This window comes from Leptonotus elevatus, chromosome 4, assembly GCF_054856555.1.
Source record: "Leptonotus elevatus isolate MCC_2025b chromosome 4, RoL_Lele_1.0, whole genome shotgun sequence".
NCBI classification, from domain to species: Eukaryota; Metazoa; Chordata; class Actinopteri; order Syngnathiformes; family Syngnathidae; genus Leptonotus; species Leptonotus elevatus.
Genome location: NC_141242.1, coordinates 10,819,932 through 10,840,196, shown reverse-complemented (window position 1 = coordinate 10,840,196; position 20,265 = coordinate 10,819,932). Strand labels below are relative to the sequence as shown.

Here is a 20,265-nt window from a genome sequence, read left to right as displayed (position 1 = left end):
ATTTCTGAAACCTGGAAAAGCGACTCAAGTGCAGTCACAAAGTATTGGTACTTCGTTGCCTCCTACCTCTGACTATGTGCACCTGCATCTGACCTTCAGACTCTGTGGAGAGCGGATCGGACGACAAGGCCCGCAAAATCAAGACCGAGTATGAGAGGAAGCTAAACGTGATGAACAAAGAGCTGCATAAGCTGCAGTCGGCCCAGAAGGAGCACGCCCGCCTGCTCAAAAACCAGTCGCAGTACGAGAAGCAGCTACGCAAGCTCCAGATGGACGTGGCCGAAATGAAGAAGACTAAGGTATACTATACGGGAACCTTTTCGAAAAAGTCTTTGGATCTGACTTTCAAGTTGTTGTTTGTTGTGTTCAGGTTCGCCTCATGAAGCAGATGAAGGAGCAGCAGGAGAAGAACCGCATGAACGAGTCCCGCCGAAACCGGGAGATCGCTTCCCTGAAGAAGGACCAGCGCAAACAAGAGGTCAGTGAACGCCTTGTGGTCGTCGTCGTCTCCAGATGAACCGTAGATGGACAATCGTCACTTTTTCTCCCCTTCCTCAGCACCAATTGAAGCTACTGGAGGCTCAGAGGAGGCAGCAGGAGCTCATCCTCAGGAGGAAGACCGAAGAGGTGGGTTTTTGCCTCTAGGTGGCGCTCTTTCTTTTTTGTCATGCTGCATTCAAGCGTCCTGTGTGTTGTGCGGTTAGGTGACGGCTCTGAGGAGGCAGGCCAGGCCCGCCTCGGGGAAGGTCATCCGGAAGATCAACCTGCCAGATCCTAACCAGGACTCATCTCACCGTCCCCCTTCTGGGCGTGTTTACTCTGGACAAGGTGCTCCCAACGGCACCAGGTACGATTCCATTGATACTTACTGTAACACTCTCGTATGTGGGAAAGGAGAGCCACAGTCGTGGTATATACTTTTCATCTGCTTATTGAACACAGGCAAAACCGTAAAACACTATGAACGCACTAACGCCGGAGCTGCTATCCGCCACAACTCACAACCAGACAAACACACACCACGGATTTCAACAGCACAACAGCATATTTTCATGATTCATCATAAATCCTGCTTTCAATGCCTTTTGTAGTCCTATGGAGCTTCATAAACCCACTTATATCCATTCCTCTTGTGTGCAGGTCCTCCCCCAGGCGCGTCGGCGGTCTTTACTCCACCCGGATGGCCCGCAACAAGTGGCAGTCGTTAGAGCGGCGCATCTCGGACATTATCATGCAAAGGATGACCATCTCCAACATGGAGAATGACATGAACCGCCTTCTCAAGGTAGGTTTGGAAAATAAAAAGAAACTGACTGAGCCAGCTACCAGCGAACAAATGTCGAAGCCAACGCAAGCGCCTTGTAGGTGGTAAAGACACTCAGGGCTATCAAAGGATGTAGGAAGCGACCCTATAAAATGAAAATGTCTGCATAATGAAGCATCTTCTTTTGGAGCAACAAGAAGATGTAGCAGCATAAGAAGGCTGCATTATTTTCTTTTTTGTTAGTTTTTTTCAGAATAGTCATTTTTTTCAAAGATTTTTCTTTAAAAAAAATTCTGAGAATTTTTTTTCTAATACTCTTACTTAAAATAAATAAATAATCAAAAGTATTTTTTTAAGGCTAATCCCCAGATTATTCATTTATTTATTTATTTTTGCATAGTTATATTTTTCGAGAATAAAGCATGCAAATTTGTCTTTTTTTTTCAAGGATAATGTATTTTTTTCTGGAAAAATGTGTTAAAATATAGAAGTCGTATTTTTGGGTGAAGTATTTTATTTTTTTAAGAATATGTATTGTCATATTTTTTAGAGTAAATATTTTATATATATATATATATATATATATATATATATATATATATATATATAAAACACATTTTTTAAGAGTAGTCGTTTACATGGAAATTGTTTAACCTACTACAAACAAAAGTAATTCTCATTTCTTAAATTTTTAAAAAGTGTTTATTTAATTTGCAATTGAACTAAAATGGCAGCCTTGGGGTTTGATTCATTCCTCACAACATATCTGTTAATTCTTTATTTTTCATTAAGACATATCTTTATAATTCTGATGATAATAAAATTATACATTTTTATTGGAGCTGATGTCTCAATACTTTTTTTCCCTATGTGGCACATCTTAAATAGAGTTTGTCAAACAAAACAAATCAGTGTTAGGGGACAATTTTCAGCGGCACGCTTTCTCTATAAACTCCACATTGTCAAGTGTCTTGTTTCCATAGCAACGCGAGGAGCTGACCAAGCGCAAGGAGAAGGTGGTGAAGAAGCGAGAGCGACTGGCCAGGGAAGGCTCCGAAGCCGATAAGGCTGTGGGCCCGCTCAACGAAGAAGTGGACGCGCTGGCCGCCAACATCGACTACATCAACGACAGCATCGCCGACTGTCAGGCCAACATCATGCAGATAGAGGAGACCAAGGTGAGGAAATCGGATTAGACGGGCGGCGGGATCTTGCCATTGGCTGCTCGTTAAGATTTGTGTTGCTGTCCAGGAGGAAGGCGACACCGTGGACGTCTCTGCTGTGATTGGCTCATGCACTTTGGCGGAGGCTCGTTTCCTGCTGGATCACTTTATGTCCATGGCTCTAAACAAGGTACGTACGTATATGTGCACTGTATGGGCAATTTGAGTCATCCTAGTTTGCCACTTAGCGAGTTATTCTCCAAGCTCTTTCCTGTTCTTCATAAAGAATGAGGAATGGCTACTAGCTGGCTACTAAGCTTAATTTGTTTTCCCTTTGGCCCATTGGTTTGTTAGCCACCTCGCTCAACAGGACACGGCAACCAATTAGTTTGTTAGCCACTTAGCAGACTGGCTCTGTTTATGTTCCCAAACTCTTGTGTGTGGTTGTGTATCAGGGTCTGCAGGCGGCCCAGAAGGAGTCCCAGGTGAAAGTGATGGAGGGCCGCCTGAAGCAGACGGAGATCACCAGCGCCACTCAGAACCAGCTGCTCTTCCACATGCTCAAAGAGAAGGCCGAGTTCAACCCGGAGCTGGACGCGCTGCTCGGCAACGCCCTTCAAGGTACACGCTGACATTTTGACTTGGAATGTTACCTTGTCATGTAGAATTAGGTTATTAGTCTGTTGCACGACTTGTTCAATTTCCCATCGCCTGCTGCTGAATACGAGCTGGTTTCAATTGAGCCTTTTTTGAACAAAAGTAGTGAGAAAGTGACCTTTAATAAATCGATATCTTTTGTTCATGTAGCACAGCAAAGCAATAGAAGGCTCTAAAACGAGGTTTATATAATACAGTAATTCTACTGGCCCCAAATTTGGAACCTAGGAGCAGATCTCTCGATACCAGTTGAAAACCTGTAGTACAGATGGCCAGCATGTGTTCAGCGGGATGCTTTCTAAAGTGTCTTTACTCCCTTCACTTTTCCTTCCTTCCTTTCCAACTGTGGTTTTGTGATTTGTCCATTTTTTGTATTTTCTGTTTCCACACGGTTCCCTTTTGTGTTGTGGCGTTCTTGCAGAGCTAGGTAACGTGCCAGCTGGTAAGTGGAACTCACATCATCAGAGTCTGCTTTGTGAGCGCATGCTCTGTATGGAACTAACTTGAACAGGTGCATGAGGTGCAGCCAGTTTTCTCGCTCCTCTCGTTCCCCCCCGGCTCATCACCCGCTGCAGCCTCCACGCTTTAGCACCCTGCTAACCCCCTAGCACACACTCTCACACACACAGGAAGCATTCATGGATCACGCGACCATCTCTGTAGGTCAACCCCAGGAGCCCCAAACTAACGATTCCTTTAACCCCGTCTCTTTCTCTTCCTCTGGCTGAGCTCCGTGAAGAAGACGTTCCCGTTGAAGCGGCATGGCGCTGTGGTGACTTCACCTGCCATCATCTGCCTCCCTCCTTTCACATTCCAAAAATCCATTCTCTTACCTACAAACTACAGCGGAACCTCCAAAGTCCCACAAATGTGATGACTGTAACTGTGGGATAAGAAAATATTGTGATACAATTGAGCGATACACCAAATTCTACACCAATTACATGCACAAATCACAAAACAATGTCATAGATGCTAACATAAATAATACACATATTACTGTATAGTGTATACACAATGCAATACTTTTGAAATCTATCTAGTCTTTATTTTTTGTTTGTTTTTTGTTGAACATATTCATCATTAATTCCATCAAGTCTTTAAGAATATTTACCAGTAATTGTCTTGAGAAAAAAAAAGTTGCATTATTTTATTTATTTATTCATTTAGATATTTCAGGGTTGTTGTTGGGGTTTTTTTAACTTGGAGAAAAAAAGTAATTTGTACCAGAAAATTGCAAAATAGTATAAAAGGTAAAAGCTCAAATCTAACCAGGAAAAAAAAAAAGACCCAAAATTGAGTGTCTATTTTCTCTTAATACTTTGCAATTATACAGCCGTTGAGTGGTCTTGCCATTTGCGTAACCATGCAAGACTACGTGTAAACTAGTGAATAGAGATTTTATCATGGCAGCAGTGAAATCTCAAAATGGAAAAATTCACTTTACAAGACTTCCAACCAGGTAGAGTGTGGGTTTCACTTTGGAGGGTCCACTGCAAGTGTCTATGTTGACTTCTTTTTTTTTTCCTTTTTCTTTTAAGTGTCTCTTGACAAAAGTTTCTTTTTCCACAGAAAACGGGGACGACAGCAGCAGTGACGAGTCGGCCGCCAGCCCGTCTGCAGAGGGAAAGTAAGTTGAGTGTGGCATCGCTTCCTTTCCACGACTATTAACAAGATGATAGTACATGAATAAAACTGTTTGCGTTGTCCTTTCAGCACCGTGCCAGATCTCATGAAGTTTTGTGGTGAGACAAAGTCCAGGAATAAGGTAGCATATTTTTATGTATACTGTATGTTATAATATTTTTTTTATTTTGGCCAACCTACCTTGCATAGTGTTTTTTTCTTTCTTATTTTCAAATAAAGATTTTAACATAATTATACTTTTTTTTTTTTTTTTTTACTCTCCATTCCATAAAAGTGACATGATCTTAAACCGATTGGACTCTGAGGCCATACTGTGACAAGATTTTTTTTTATACGTGGGCTCACTTCCTGTCTTTTTCAGGCTCGCCGGCGGACCACCACTCAGATGGAGCTCCTGTATGCCAACAGCGAGGCAGCCCCCGACACAGCCAACTTCTCGTTGCCGCTAGCAGAGACGCCGGACGGCGGCAGTGACTTCGTGGCGCTCTCACCGGGCTTCTCCTCCAAAATGTTCAGCGTGTAAGTCGGCGAAGTTCCTCTTTGCCCTGCATGCGCCCCATCATCATTTCATCCCCACTTTTTGTTATTGTCGTTTTATGATTCATTTGTCCCCTTAAACTGTTGAATCCGACGATCAGTCCGTGCTCCAGAATGCCGTCGGCTGCTGAAAAGCGAGCTTCGCCTGCACCTTCGCCGCTTTCTCGCAGGAAGACGTATGACAAGGCCCAAGCGGCAAGTGACAGGGCAAAGTTCAAGGAGATTAAACAGTAAGAGCCAACAATAACACCCAACAGGCTGCAGTGACTCCACTAATACTGTCCCGCTTTGAAAAAATGGATCAACTCAGTTGACCAGTTTTTCCTAATTCTCTCCTCATTCTACTTTTCCCCCATCACACTTGACCATTTTTATGTAAATTTCGCTGTCACACCCGAGCACAATTACAAAAAGTCAAATGTTTTGGATTGGCATCAAATTAGGTAGCAAATGGACAACACCTGTAGGTCGGACAAGCTCCTTTTGCAAGGACCCCTAAAAAACAGCATATGGCCATTCCAAACCAAAATGATACCAAAGTTATCAGCTGTGAATTTTGGAGACTTTTTTTGGGGGGTCTAGTAATGATGTTGTTACATCAACAAATGACGTCCTCCAACTTTGAAGCCCACATGCAAAACCAATGAAGCAATGTTGCGTTGTACCATCCCACTCGTAATGATAGCCACTTGATTGGCCGCTAACGATATATCGACCAATATATGAAAGAAGAAGATTGATGAGCACAGAATGTGTATATACTGTACATGGATACAGTTTTTATTTGTTGTACCCAAAAAGACAAAAAGCAACACTACTGCTTTGAAATCAACTTTAAGTACTTACACTGTCAACATGGGGACTGTAAATGTACCTCTTATGTTCGATAATAGTGGCTGCGGGGATGAACAGTTGCATTTATCTTCATCTCAAAAGGGATTTACGCAACTTTTAAAACGCTAGTCTTAAATAATGGTGGAGACGAGAATTAACACCTGCATTTCTCTTTATTTTGCGAAGATGCTACTTTCATGACTATGAAATGCTCTAATTTACTCTCTTAAACTTGAGTGGGGAAAAAACTAGAACGTTCTTTAGTGCCCTAACAGCTTGTGTCGGTGACCAACATTGTTGTCTTGGGGGCACTAAAGTGTAACGTTATATTGTTTTACAAAGTTGCATCTTACCGTGGCATAAGAAAAAAAAAAAGTTTCTCTTGCTGTTGGGGGACGTGTGCTACACATCGTCACATGGTCCGTGTGCGAGGGGCAGCGAGTGCCGCACGTACACGCGGGAGCCGTGCAATAGAAACTGATGTCAATTTATTTGTGATTATCAGTAATTGGCAATAGTTCATTTTGCTACTATTACTCACCATCATGATAATAATAAGTCTTCTATGCTCCTTTTCAAATGGTAATTACTAGCATCACTTGCGTGTTTTGACAGCAGTCAGATAACCTCAACTCAGTGGCGCCACCTATGTCTCAAGTAACAACACTTTATTCGAGGTTGCTAAAATCTGACATGAATGCAGGCGAAGGGTGAGATCTATCTCCTTTCCCCCTCTTTTTTGTGCGTTTCATCCCTTTTTTTGTCCATCTCTTATGATTAGAATTTTCCCACAGAGCTGCATGACTTTGTGCCTGATTGCGAGTGTGGAACACCTCCCACTGAAGGTAGCCACCCCGCGATGTTAGCATGCAAATGGCCACGTTTGTGTTTGATTCTGCAGGGGCGTCATCCACCCGGCGGCGTCCACCAAGAGTCGCTCGACGTCGCTGCTGCAGTGCGTCCACGTGGCCGAGGGACACAGCAAGGCCGTCCTGTGCGTCGACTGCACCGACGACCTGCTCTTCACCGGGTCCAAAGGTATATTTAAGTCATGAAAGGACCCTATCCTGCCACCCCATACCCTCTTTTTCATGATCAAAAAGCCCTGAAATGGGCTCTTTGCACAAATCCACTACTTCCTGAACTCAGTACCACTCCTTCATTTCCTGTCTTTCATGATTGGACAAACGGATTAATCCAGGTGTGCCTGACCTCAGTAACCACAATGTCAATGGCCAGACACACCTGGATTCATCAGTTTGTCCAATCATGAAAGACAGGAAATAGAGGAGTCGTATTGAGTTCAAGTTCAAGGAAGTAGTTTCTACCTATCATACCCACAATTCCAAATCTGCCATGCTAGACGCTGACTCTGCGTCGTCCTCTTCCTTCAGACCGCAGTTGCAAGGTTTGGAATCTGGTGACGGGCCAGGAAATCATGTCGCTGGCCGGACACCCCAACAACGTGGTGTCGGTGCGTTACAGTTCCAGCCTGGTCTTCTCCGTCTCCACGTCTTACATCAAAGTGTGGGACATCCGCGACTCGGCCAAGTGCATCCGGACACTCTGGTGAGTGAGTAAGGGGGAGGTCGCCCCACAATGTTGTGTACGTCCATGTTTATGTTCCGGGGAGCTTCACAACTTATAATTTCCAGTTGGATCTTATGTTGTGGTTTAATATGCAATTACTGTTCAAGTAGACTAAACATGGGACCACACAACATTGTGGAGCGCCATTAGCATTGTCAAGTGCGTTACGCACATCTGATTTTACAAAACGTGGAGATATTTCTAGAAATTTGCATTCCAGTGGATTAACATGGACACACTACACTGTGGGTCAAACTTGTTATAAAATTATGCCTGTTCTGCATTGGTTTGTGTGTTATGTGGAAACAGTGTCTTCACCACCAATTAGTCTTCTAGTACCTAACAGGGTTGCTTCACAGTGTTGTGTGCGTGTGTCCATAGCTATGCGAAGACATTTTCCAGTCATTATCAATCAAGTAGACTGTTGGGGTCACTCCATAATGTTGTGTGTGTGTCCATTAGGGCTGAACGATATTAAGAAAAAATTGAATTGCAATTATTCTGACATATTGCGATTTCAAATTTTTGTTTTTTTACGATTACCACCCCAAATTAAACTTCAGTGCACATTTGCAAACATGATTCCTAACTCCGCTTCGAGTTCCGCAGAAGCCATCCAAAAGCCGCTAAAATACGCCAGGAAGAGATGAATACTGGTTGTTTGTCTTGACTTCTCCACGAGTAGTGTCTCACTTCGGATCGGATCACGTGACTTGCGCACGTGACTTGCGCACGTGACTTGCGCACGTGACTTGCGCACGTGACTTGCGCACGTGACTTGCGCACGTGAAGTACAGTTTCTGATTGGTGCATGTGACCTGCACGCGGTGAAGATACCGCGTCTCATTGGTCAGTCACTCAACAAGCGACGCGCACACACAAGTCACCCTCTCAGTGTGACTTGTGTGCGCGTGTCGCTTCAAACAGCGGCGAGACGGCGTGCAAACATAAAATAGAACTGATCCTGGATCATTTAGGAGCATTGCCCAAAAAACGCGGCTTTTGCGATGTCCTGATTGCGTTTCGGTTTTGAAACGATATATCGTTCATCCCTAGTGTTTATGTTCAAGGAAGCTATACAATTTATTTGTTCTGCCTACTCAACCTCAGAACTTATTTTTTCTGCTGGAAACACTTTTTCCTAAAAATTAGCATTCCAATATGCTAAACTTGGAGGCACACAACATTGTGGAGTGGTAGTGTTATATTCCGGGGATGTATTTCCACCCAGTGAATCTCCGCCTTGTGTTATGTGGAACTTGTTTTTCCTCTGTAAAGTGTTCCAGAAAACTGTCATGGTCACTCCACAGTGGGGTTTGCGTCCATCTTTTTGTTCTTTAACACTTTTTTCCTGGCACCCCCTTGTTGTCTGCAGCTCCTCCGGTCAGGTTAATGTCGGCGACGTCTGCGCAGCCAACACCAGCCGGACGGTCACCATCCCGGCAGGTGAGAACCTGATCAACCAGATTGCACTGAACCCCAACGGGACGGTCCTGTACGCCGCGGCCGGGAATTCGGTCAGGGTGTGGGATCTACGGAGGTGAGAGTCTCGATTCGTTCTTTGGATCTGTATACCGTGTGAAAATGCACAATCTATTGACAGTGATCAATTATTTTAATAGATTTGCATCGACTGGGAAACTCACCGGTCACCAGGGTCCTGTTATGTGTTTGACTGTGGACCATTCGGGGAACAACCAGGACCTGGTGATCACCGGCTCCAAAGACCACTATGTCAAGGTGCGGCATTCCAGTAGACTCGCATGTGGTCACTCCACAACGTTGTGAAGATACACACAAATAAAATGGTTTAGTCTGGCCCTCACTATGGAGCTTCTATGTAGGTTTGGTTGGTGTGTTAATGTTATATGAACTGTGTGTGTGTGTGTGTAGCTCTTTGACGTGACTGAAGGCTCGCTGGGAACAATCGGCCCGACGCACAACTTTGAGCCCCCCCACTACGACGGGATCGAGTCTCTGGTAATCCAGGGCGACTTCTTCTTCAGCGGCTCCCGCGACAACGGCATCAAGAAGTGGGACCTGGACCGCAAGGACTTGCTGCAGGTGCTGCTTGCGTAACGGCATGTGATTAGTGGCCCGTTTCGACACTGTTGTGATTGCTCCACAATGTGGTGTGTGTCCACGTTTATGTTCCATGAAGCTTTGCGACGTTTTTCTGCTTTGTGAACACTTGATGTTTCACTCATATTGGATCCTTTTGTACTCCATTGATTCAACCCTCCTCCCATCAGCAAGTCCCGAACGCCCACCGCGACTGGGTGTGCGCCCTGGGGGTGGTCCCCGGCTCTCCAGCCCTCTTAAGTGGCTGTCGAGGAGGGGTGCTCAAACTGTGGCACACGGACACTCTGGCCAGCCTGGGCGAGCTCAAGGGTCACGACAGCCCAATCAACGGCATCTCCACAAATGCCAAGCATTTGTTCACCGCCTCTGAGTGAGTTCTCATATTCATTAGGGCCCGACCGATATGGATTTTTTTGATGCCGATTCCGATATTGAGCAGAATAAAGTTCTGATGACCGATTAATGAAAAAAATATATAATGAATGAAATTACTCTTCTTCATTTTTCTTCTTTTTTTTTGGGTCCCTTAACACTTACACAATATTTTTTTGAGGGGGCAGCGGGGTATGAATTTCTTATCTTTGTCTTAGGTAATAATATTTTAGAGCAAATGTCAACTGATTAATCGTTAAGGCCCTAGTATTCACTTATTGGTTTGTCAGGTGAAGGATTAGTTTTTTTTTTTTTTTTTGGCTTAATCCAACTGACAAAATTAACAGATTCATTTAAAAGCAGGATCATGAAGAGGAGCAGAGACCTCAATTAATCTGATATGGTCCCTGTACTTGTGTCCTCTAAGTGGCGGTAATTTCAACCATTTACCTTGTATGGGAGTGTTCACACATGGAAATGTGAACATTATTGCAAATTTGTGGTGTTAGTATCGAATCTTTTTAAAATCGATTATCCTATTGACTATTCCATCGAGTACCCCCCCCCCCCCTTCCCCAATTTTCATCTATTTATTTATTTATTGTTAATCCACTAAGGTTGGACATAAATTGAATTGGTGGATATAAGATGTCATAATTTATTATCTTCTATACATTAAACACCAACAAAAATAGCCTATACTAAACGGTTAGCAATCGCGATTAGCATTAGCGCGCTAGCGATCGCCAGTCCACATAGTAAACAAACACAAACTACCATTTAGTTCACACATACATCATCATTTTTACATTACACATGTAATAGTGTCTTAAACGTCACGTACAGACGATGTTTCAAATTCAACAACATTATTTCATTCGTAAACAAGGTTAGCGCTGGATGTTAGCAATAGCTACATGAGGTCGGGACGTTTAGTGCCCTCTACTGGTTAAGTGATGAACACCTAAAACCATGTGGTAGGTGATATTTTGGAAAAATTACAGCCTGAGTGCTTTTTGGGAAGTTCAGAACTTCCTTTCATGTGTTTTGTGGAAGCTCAATGTGCTGCATTGTCTTTATAAAACATGGACGGCCCAAACATGGACGGCCCAAACATGGTTCCGGCGGAGCTTCGAGTTATAAAATGTAGGTCAACTTATCCGACTTGGTCGACTTTTTTTCCTTAGCCCTATTGCAAATGTTATCACTTGGCGAAGGTATGTGCCTTTTGATATTTCAAACGAAACCTCCATCTCAACGTTTTGTTGTCGTTTTTGTCTCACAGCGACCGGACAGTGAAGATCTGGCGTGCACGCAGCGGCGGACTCGACGGCACTTTGGATGCGGTTGACAATGCGGCGGATGAGGTGGCGAGTAACTGAATGCTTTCGCAGCACCTTGTGATGGACACTGTTGTGACGCGCACTTTGATTCCCCATATGCTTATCTCTATGCCAGTACTAAGCGCTAACACACGCGCGCTGTACGGCCGCTAAGTGATAACTACCCATCAAGGTTGCATTAAGTGTTTTCCAACCATTAGCTATTATCAGCTATTGCTTTTAGCACCGTAGTGGCCCAACATGGCCGCCGCTTGTGCTCTTGAAGTCTTGGATGGAAGGTGTCGGGTTGCTAGCCGGTCTAAACAACCCAGCGCTGCGCTTCCTGTTGATGGAAGTCCTCAAGTCGACGCTTGTACAAGTGTCTTTATGTAACCCAAAAAGCCACAAGTCCCCTTAAGTCCTCTTTTAAGTTTCACCTCCTGGTGAGTACATTCGTCAAGGTTTCAAATGTGACAAATGATGCTGGATGTGTCTTATTAATGTGTTGTGCACCAGACTTGATCTTGTGGCATTTGGTCTTTAGTCTTAGCACGTCAGTCTTAAAAGTGAGGATTTTTTTTTTTCAGGTTGTAGCCCATTAACAACTCAATACATTGATAAGGTCCACACTCCGTGTTCATTACATGTCTACCGATATTGTTGCGTTCACTGTGTGTATGTGACATGGTCCGTGCGCACTTCATGTACAATCATTTTATGACATGACCCAGGCTCACTATATGTCGGTACGGTCCGGTCGCATTTTTGTGTAAGTGTAGCAACCTCTCACAACACATATTTGACACGATCCATGCTCACTTGTGTGTATTTTGGCATGGTCCGTGTTCCCGGTTTGTTTCTTGCATGGTCTGTGTTCACGTAACATGTTGACAAGGTCCATGCTAACCTTGTCTATGTTAGCACGGTCCACTCTCAGTACTTGTATGTTGACGTAAATGGCGCTCACTACGCAAACATGGTCCATGCTTTACTACATTTTTGTTGACATGGACTGTAGTTATTTACATGTATGTTACATTATCCACTCTCACTACGTGTTGGCATGGTCCGTGCTCTCCTCTTGTGTTTTGACATGATCTGTGTTCACCACGCATATACGGAAAAGGGTTTGCGCTCACTACAAGTACACAGCATGGTCCACGCTCATTACACTAAAGTAGTCGTGGAGACGCTAACTTGATGTACAGTATGGATGTGGTCAACGCTGCGCTCGCGTCGTGCGTATTTATTGACATGGTCTACGCTCGCTCACTCAATAACCGAATGTTCACCCTTGTGTCGTCGCCTTGCTCACTTTTATCACAGGGCTTCTCGTGGCGCGTTTTGAGGTCCACACGTTAGCATAGCAACGCACCGTTTAAGTAATTTTGTGTGACAGACCTTTTTGTAGAGAAGAGGCCTTCAGATTTCGTGAATGTTTTAACGATGGCGATGCGAACGCGACTGAATGTTTTCTTTTGGGACCACCGATATGAACGCTACCTGACTTGATTTTGTTCATTCACGGTTAGATTGTTTTTGTTGTTAGCAGTTTGTTCCGGTCCATGTTCAGCATAATCCCGGACCTTCCCTCTCCCCCTTTTGGAATTGTAGAAGCCATCTTGCAAATGGTCTCTGTAGCTATTCTAATGTCAGATGATGCCTGGTGAGAATAAACGCCATCTGTCAAAAACAAAGCAGATCCCTGGTGCTTTCTTCTTTGCACAAAACACTATTTTTTACCCCATTTTTTTTTTTATACTTTCAAACCAATTGTGTAAAAATATGTATGAGAACAAACCTTTAAATATGACTACTTTCCATAGGGGACATTCTTCAAAACCAGGACTTTGACGTGGACTACGACTGTGAAATAATTATCAAACGTATCCACCAGATGGCAGCAGAGGCAAAGCAAAATATAGCTCGTGGAAGTGCAGGGTCCCAATAAAGGTGGTCATGTCACACACTACTACAATTTGCCTGCGCTTATACTTCCTGTAATGGCCTTAGCTTCTCGTACGCTTTTCCTCCTATTTTTGTACTCAAACCTTCAGACACACGCAGTGCTCCCCAGTGAGCTTTTCGTAGCATCAGAAGGGACCTCATTGTTCAAAGGTATCAAAAATATGGCACATCAGTAACATTAGCAAGAACTGGTCGTCCCTCCAAAATGGATGAAAAGATGAGACGAATGTCAGGAAAAGCCCATGAGAACATCTGAACATCATTTGGAGGTAATCAAAGGCACTGCGCTTGGTGGCAGGCAGGTGTGTACGGTCTCACATTTTACATGAATTTGAATGTGATTGGTTAATTCTGAATATTCATTCACAATCATAAGAGGATGTGCGCACTTGCGAAAACCCATTTTCTCCGAATATTTTTACATCCCATCATGATCTGTGCTCACTTGACGTCTTGGTTTTTTTTTTTTGCACCTGCTCGGTCACCACAAGTTACTGCAAACTTTCAGTCCAACTTGCCGTGTTGTTGTTTCCTCAAAGTGTCCCGGGCGGCAGCACGATGATGCTTATTAAAGCGCGGGCGTCCATTCATCCTCATTTAAAAACAGCAGCAGCAGCACGCGGGCCTTTTTGCAGCCTTGCACATGTGGGAGGAAATGCCGACTCAGCGGTAATGTAATTGTGGCTAACTTGTTTTATGCTCTCCTTTTATTGAGATCATTCTTCACATTTGTACACCTGATAAGAATCCCAAAATGTCATTTTTTTTTCTTACATTTTTAAAATAAAGTGAAGTCATTGTCTTGTCTTCAAGGTCTGATGCTGATGCTGTGCTCGTGTTTCGACAGGATCTTGTGTACGCGTCGACTGCGAGATGCAGCAATTAAATGTGTCACTTTTCACGCTGTTCACCTGTCGGCTGCGTACTTGCCAACTCAGCAGATATTTACATGATGTATTTGGAGTTAGGCCGAAGGTGGATCTTATTATTTTAGTCAATATGACCTTGTGAGATGATGAAAAAAAATCCAAATGTCTGAAAAACACTTGCATATCATAGGTGTGAACATTTCTACTTTGCTGAAATGTGACCTCCATGTTGACCAGCGCTAACAGTTGTCCAGTGTTTGTCTCTCAGCTTCACACTGGGCTCGCTACTTAACTTTGTTTTGCTCAAGCATCCATTTATCATGTAGGACTCGCTTCGCCGCCATGTTTGTTTTGGTCAAACTCTCAACGATAGCCCAAAGTGAGTCGCTATCGCCGCTTGTGGTAAAGAGTGATATTGCTGTACCGCTAGAAAAGGACTTGGTGGAAAGGGGTTAGCATGGATGCTAACAGTTTCTAGCATGTCTCGTCGCCCGCCTGCCATTTTGCTCCGAGCGCGTCCAAGGTGGTCCCCGATGGCAAACCATCTGCTGAGTCACAGCTGGCCTGGACCACCTTCACATGACTTTGACACTACTTTTCTTTTTTCTTCGGCTTTTTTGTGGTGACTTTTTTTTTTTTTATTCCAAAAGAAGATACACAGGAAGTGATGTCACATGCATGTCAATCACTGACCATACGTCCCCTTTTTTCGCCGAGACAGTCCCGTTTTTGAGCCTTGGGTTCTGCATCCCGTCGGATTTCTCCAACGGCATTGTTAATTGTCCCGTTATTACGCAGGTCCCATCCCAACGTCCCGTTTTTTGTGCCATGTGTACGTCAATCACACAGTTGTCATACGATAAACCATCAAAAGGGAATTAACTGTTATATACTTCCAAATTCCCCTTTTGCATTCTCATTCTCTTCAACATCTAATCTGTAGCGGGCGTTGACCGGAACTAGAACCAGTGGTGTAGTCCAGAGTATACGTGGTTATACGGAGTACAGTATAGCCACTTCTTTTAAATTCCTCCTGATGAACACCGTTCAGCCTTCTGCCTCTAATTGGCTGGTACCACCTGCCTACACTGATTCAATTGGCTAACTTTTGGCATGAGTATTGATGAGCCAATCGGAGGCAGAGTAGGGTCATGTCGAGGAAAACAATCCTTCAAATGCTCCCTCGAGCCACAATGGCGACACAGAAGTTTAGCTCAGGTGAATTGATTTGCCCTCGTGCAAGGGATGATTGATCGCGACGTGGGTTCGATTCCCGGGGTGGACGCTGCCGGTTACACACTAACTACATGCTCTTGTTAAGTTTTATAGTAGCTATAGGCTGGTACTTGATTTTTGAGTAGCGGTATGTTAAAACACAAGAATGGGGACAAATAGTTTACGATTCAGCACAAGACAAGACTGAGGTCTAACTAAACTGGGTTTCATTTTTAAAATTATTGTTCACTAAATATTGTCATTTGTTTTATAAATGTAGTTTGTTTTCCTTCATGATAAATACATTTCACATTATTTAAGACTGCTTGTGTACCAAACTGTTCTCAACAAGCACATTTATTAATGTAAGCAAGTACAAATGACAGATTTTTTAATTCTTACATGTGACCGTTTCTAAAAGAGGACGTTTTTCTGAACTACTTTTTAAAAAAAACGTGAAAATTAAGAGTATACTCACTTCTCCGGGGACCACTACACCACAGACTAGAACTACTTCCTGCATCAGAATCATGGGAAATATATATATATATATATATATATATATATATATATATATATATAATCAAATGGTCGACCAGTCACCCCTCAGCCAGCTTCCAATGGGGTAGATGTCACGAATTTCCGACTTCCGGGTTTCGCACATCAGCACCGTTTCCGGCCACTGCTGGCCGTTCCAACACTCGCACCCCCACCCTTGTGCCCCCCAACCGGGCCGCTCCCGCCGATGGCGTCTCAGCTCTCTGAAATGCTCAGGACAACAGACAGACAACACACTCGCACCTGTCGATGGGAACGAGCAACCGAAGGGCACAAAGGCGGAAGCGCAAGTACCTGGACATGTCGTAAACCGGGCTGATGTGTGAAAACCCGGAAGTTGGAAGTCCCGCCTCCTCCGTGGCATATTCCCCTATAGCTGTCCGGTTGGCGTCTCTCTCTCTCTCTCTCTCTCTCTCTCTCTCTCTCTCTCTCTCTCTCTCTCTCTCTCTCTCTCTCTCTCTTTCTCACTCCCTGTACTTGTTTCTCTACCTCTCACCTGTTTCCACTTTCTCCTCTCCCTGTTCTCTCTCTCTCTCTTTCCCTCTCCCAACCCTCACGTTCCCCCTGTCACTCACTCTGTTACTTTTCTTTGTCGCTCTCCCACAATCTCGCTCTCTCGCGCTCACACTTGCTTTCACCCTCTCTCTCTCTCTCTCTCTCTCTCTCTCTCTCTCTCTCTCTCTCTCTCTCTCTCTCTCTCTCTCTCCGTATCTTCCCTCTTTCATTCCTCCCGTGTGAGTGCTATAGTACAGGTACGGATGCCATTATTACACACAGCTGCTTGAATCCACAACCAATTGAACCCCCCCCCCCCCCCTCTTTCTCTGTCTCTCTCTCACGTTCTCATGCACACCCGGCTTTTTCCCGCGCTCGGAAGTATCCACACGTCGGCGCTCGGTCGGGCGGGAGCAGCGGACGGAGGATCCTCCTCTTCCCTCCTCCTCAGTTCCCACCACTTCCACTATAGCACCAACTCCCTTGCGTCTTCTTCACGACACGACCACCGCCATCATCATCATCATCATCATCATCGTCGTCGTCATCGTCACCGTCACCCAGCTCTTCTCCGTCCCTCTCATGCCCGCCACTGAGGCTTTCCTGCAGCTTGGAGCATGGCGTGCATCGGGGACGCGGACCCCTTCACCGCGGCCATCCCCGCCACCAAAGTTGAACTCACCGTGTCGTGCAGGTAGGGAATATGCCTCCTTGTGTGTGTGTGTGGGGGGGGGGGGGGGGGGGGGGTGCTGGCACGTGCGGAGATGTTTGACACGGGTGCCAAGATTGTGTTTCATTATTACTATGGTATGTGCATTGCTGCCTTGACTTACTAGCTTAATTCATTCCGTGACCAAGCTCACAAATCAAGTTTTCCTATTAAAATGTGTTGAATGCCATTAGGCTACCGTTCGGTTCCTGCCCACATTTATTTATTTTTGTTACACCTTTGTAATTAAGAAAAATAATACTGTATTGTGTGCAGAGGCGTGGTAAATTGAGTCAGGTTGGCATGTGTGTGAGCATCTGGGCGTGAGTAGTGGCATACAGCAGCTCCTTGGAAGTGCTCTCGTTTTGCATTTTGCCGTTTGACTGTTTGTTCCGCGTTCATCTGTCGTCAGTGTTTCTCTCCTTGCCCTCATGCAGTACCTTTGCGACACCGTTTTTTTTTTCATTGGCCGAAGCTGACTCTTAACAGAAATTTTTACTCGCACAACACAAAGCAAACAATTGACCAAGCGAAGGCACGTAATGCGGAAAGATTGGTGTCCAAATACGACAGGCATCCTCCCTATTTTTTATGATATTGAATATGTCCTTTATTGCGTTGTTGTTTTGTTAGTAATTACTTGTGCGCAGCAACGTGTCGTACTGAGAGCTGTTCCTAATATTTTGACCGCGTTGTGTTGCCCAACTCACCAAAAAATTAAATACAGCTCTCAGCATGATTCAATCAAAAGTCCGCTTTACCGTATTAAAGGTAGAATTCAGAAGTTTGTTTCCCCCCCCCCCACGCCCCCACCCCCGATTGGATCTGATGTAACGTTGTACCTAATGAAGTGTCCAATGGAGTGATATTTTGCATTTTGCAATTGTTTATGACGTTTTTATTTCCCCCACTAATGCTAATAATAGAGTGTCCGTCCCTCTGTGAAAGACTGCGCCCCAGTTTTGTCACCGGGTTCACTTAAGAAAAGTACATGAAAAATAAAATCATCCTGTCAGGGGATAAAAAAAGGCAATAATGATAATGATCTCTGTTGCCCGCCAATACAGCAGCACCTCAACGGTCTCCGAGATGAATTAAAAGGTATTGCAGTAGTGTAAATGGTCAACTTGGCCACTAGGGGGAGCGGATACTGATGCTCAATACATTATACTGTACTGTTATGTAGTCTTAGTTATGATTTCACGTGAGCTTCGCATGACCAAGCGATTCGTGACACTTTTAATAGCTTCCTTGACGAACGGCAGTAGACAAGAGTCACCTTCAGCGTTAATCCGGCAAATTTGGTGGGCACGTCTATCATGAGTGGACGGTAGACACACATAAAAAGTCTCAAGAAGCCACGACTGAAAAGACACAGGAAGTCTGCCGTGTTGGTTTGGAGCGGCCATTTTAGATTCAGTCGTGTACCCCAGAACCTTCTTAAAACTTCGGCCCCCAAAGCTAGTTTCACTTAGCAACATGAAATTTGGTGGGCATGTCAAAGACACAGCATGTCCGCCATTGTGGTTTTAAGCAGCCATTTTATATCAGTAAGACACCCAATAACCCTAAAAATTTAGCTACTGGAGCTAACTTTACTTAACAACTTAAAATTTGGCCGGCTTATCTCCCATAAGTAGACCCACAAAAAAGTCTCAATGAGCCACGCCCGAACAGACACAGGGAGTCTGCCATTTTGGTTTGAAGCAGCCATTTTAGATTCACTAGTGCCTTTGTCGCGAACCTTTGTAAAACTAAGTTTCACTCAGTAGCATGAAATTTGGTTGACATGTCATTCATGAATAGACCCACCAAAAAATCTCAATAAGCCAGCTTGAAAAGACACAGGAGGTCTGCCATTTTTGGTTTGAAGCGGCCATATTTTCCATTTCTAGAGCTTCCCCCTGCTGACATCAAAATACATTTCATTCCCCTGCCCCACCTAAAATGCTTCCCCCTTTTCTGCATGTGCTGGTCATTTTCTCACTTTGCTGTGGTGCGTAATGTCTGCAAGATAGTCGCCTCGCCATGTCGGCTTCACATTTACTCCAGAGCAGAAGGACTGACACGCACACACACGCACATTTGAGTGACGGCGTGTCGTGAGCAGACGGCATCGAGCGACCCCGCAGATGTTGGGAAAGTCAGAGCGTCAAAGATCACACGGCCGCCGCCGCCGCCGCCGCCGCCGCCACCGCCGCCGCCGCCGCCGCCGCCGCCGCCGCCGCCGCCTGTCTCGGGTCCGAGCGCATTGTGGAGTTCGAGCCGCCTGACATTTCGGGCCCGCAGAAGGTGGCGCGGAAGCATTGACGCGTTGAGATGTGGCGCCATCGAAGACTCCCCGCTGACCCACTGGGAGGCGGGTCGATGTGTCAGCGCCAATGTTTCGCTTCCCTCGCCTAGGTGAAGAAAGAGGACACCATGCGTGCAATAACAGCAATGAAGAAGAACCTTTAAGGGGTGGGATCAATGCGGACTACTGTATTGGCGCTTTTTGATCAAAAAGATCAATATGGTATTGCGCAATTGTTGTCCATCATCTCTTCCACACAGAGTCCGTGCATCAGCGCTCGAACAGTACTTCAGAAATATCATTTGAGACTTTCACACGGGTATCCTGCAAAATTGCTGCTTTTGAGCCATAACAGATTTTTTAAATCATAGTCGGTGTAAAATTGGCTTTAAGATGTTTCATGCGAAAGCCAGCAAACCTGCATGTAAAAAAAAAGTGGGAAGACAGAAAAAAAATCCTTGCTTTTGAAAGCTGTGTAATTAACTTGCGGACCTTTCACACAGATATCTCACAAAATTGCAGCATCAGAGCCATAATTGTAGTTCCTGCATTTTGTGTCTTTCATACAGAATCCAGCAAAGCGACATGGAAATAAATTTAAAAAAACTCACTTTTATAGACTGTGTAAAAATGGGTTTAAGACTTAAAGCTAGATCTTGCTCAATTTCCGCTTCGGATCCATCACTGGAG

The 20,265-nt window shown here is 44.6% G+C and overlaps 2 protein-coding genes across 7 annotated transcripts in view; both read left to right on the top strand.

Annotated features, from left to right (window-relative positions):
- The window catches only part of kif21a (kinesin family member 21A), a 30,383-nt gene extending 17,218 nt beyond the window's left edge, over positions 1 to 13,165 (top strand). For 2 of the 6 annotated variants that reach the window (XM_086073677.1, XM_086073680.1), the window contains 20 exons: positions 100 to 299; positions 371 to 478; positions 559 to 627; positions 705 to 847; positions 1,141 to 1,285; positions 2,248 to 2,442; positions 2,516 to 2,617; positions 2,883 to 3,048; positions 3,506 to 3,526; positions 4,657 to 4,714; positions 4,801 to 4,852; positions 5,093 to 5,250; positions 5,370 to 5,498; positions 7,004 to 7,140; positions 7,497 to 7,671; positions 9,068 to 9,232; positions 9,315 to 9,432; positions 9,586 to 9,756; positions 9,945 to 10,144; positions 11,432 to 13,165. In XM_086073677.1, the coding sequence (XP_085929803.1) occupies positions 100 to 299; positions 371 to 478; positions 559 to 627; positions 705 to 847; positions 1,141 to 1,285; positions 2,248 to 2,442; positions 2,516 to 2,617; positions 2,883 to 3,048; positions 3,506 to 3,526; positions 4,657 to 4,714; positions 4,801 to 4,852; positions 5,093 to 5,250; positions 5,370 to 5,498; positions 7,004 to 7,140; positions 7,497 to 7,671; positions 9,068 to 9,232; positions 9,315 to 9,432; positions 9,586 to 9,756; positions 9,945 to 10,144; positions 11,432 to 11,528 (2,609 nt within the window). In that variant the 3' untranslated portion in view covers positions 11,529 to 13,165. The remainder of the gene's footprint in view (positions 1 to 99; positions 300 to 370; positions 479 to 558; positions 628 to 704; positions 848 to 1,140; positions 1,286 to 2,247; positions 2,443 to 2,515; positions 2,618 to 2,882; positions 3,049 to 3,505; positions 3,527 to 4,656; positions 4,715 to 4,800; positions 4,853 to 5,092; positions 5,251 to 5,369; positions 5,499 to 7,003; positions 7,141 to 7,496; positions 7,672 to 9,067; positions 9,233 to 9,314; positions 9,433 to 9,585; positions 9,757 to 9,944; positions 10,145 to 11,431) is intronic. The other 4 variants (XM_086073679.1, XM_086073682.1, XM_086073678.1 and 1 more) reach the window with 3 other exon arrangements.
- A 3,616-nt stretch (positions 13,166 to 16,781) lies between these two features.
- LOC147175491 (copine-8-like) overlaps positions 16,782 to 20,265 on the top strand; it is a 39,393-nt gene continuing 35,909 nt past the window's right edge. Inside the window, exons 1-2 of the mRNA XM_086073683.1 lie at positions 16,782 to 16,830; positions 16,956 to 17,267. Coding sequence (XP_085929809.1) covers positions 17,191 to 17,267 — 77 coding nt within the window. The 5' untranslated portion in view covers positions 16,782 to 16,830; positions 16,956 to 17,190. The remainder of the gene's footprint in view (positions 16,831 to 16,955; positions 17,268 to 20,265) is intronic.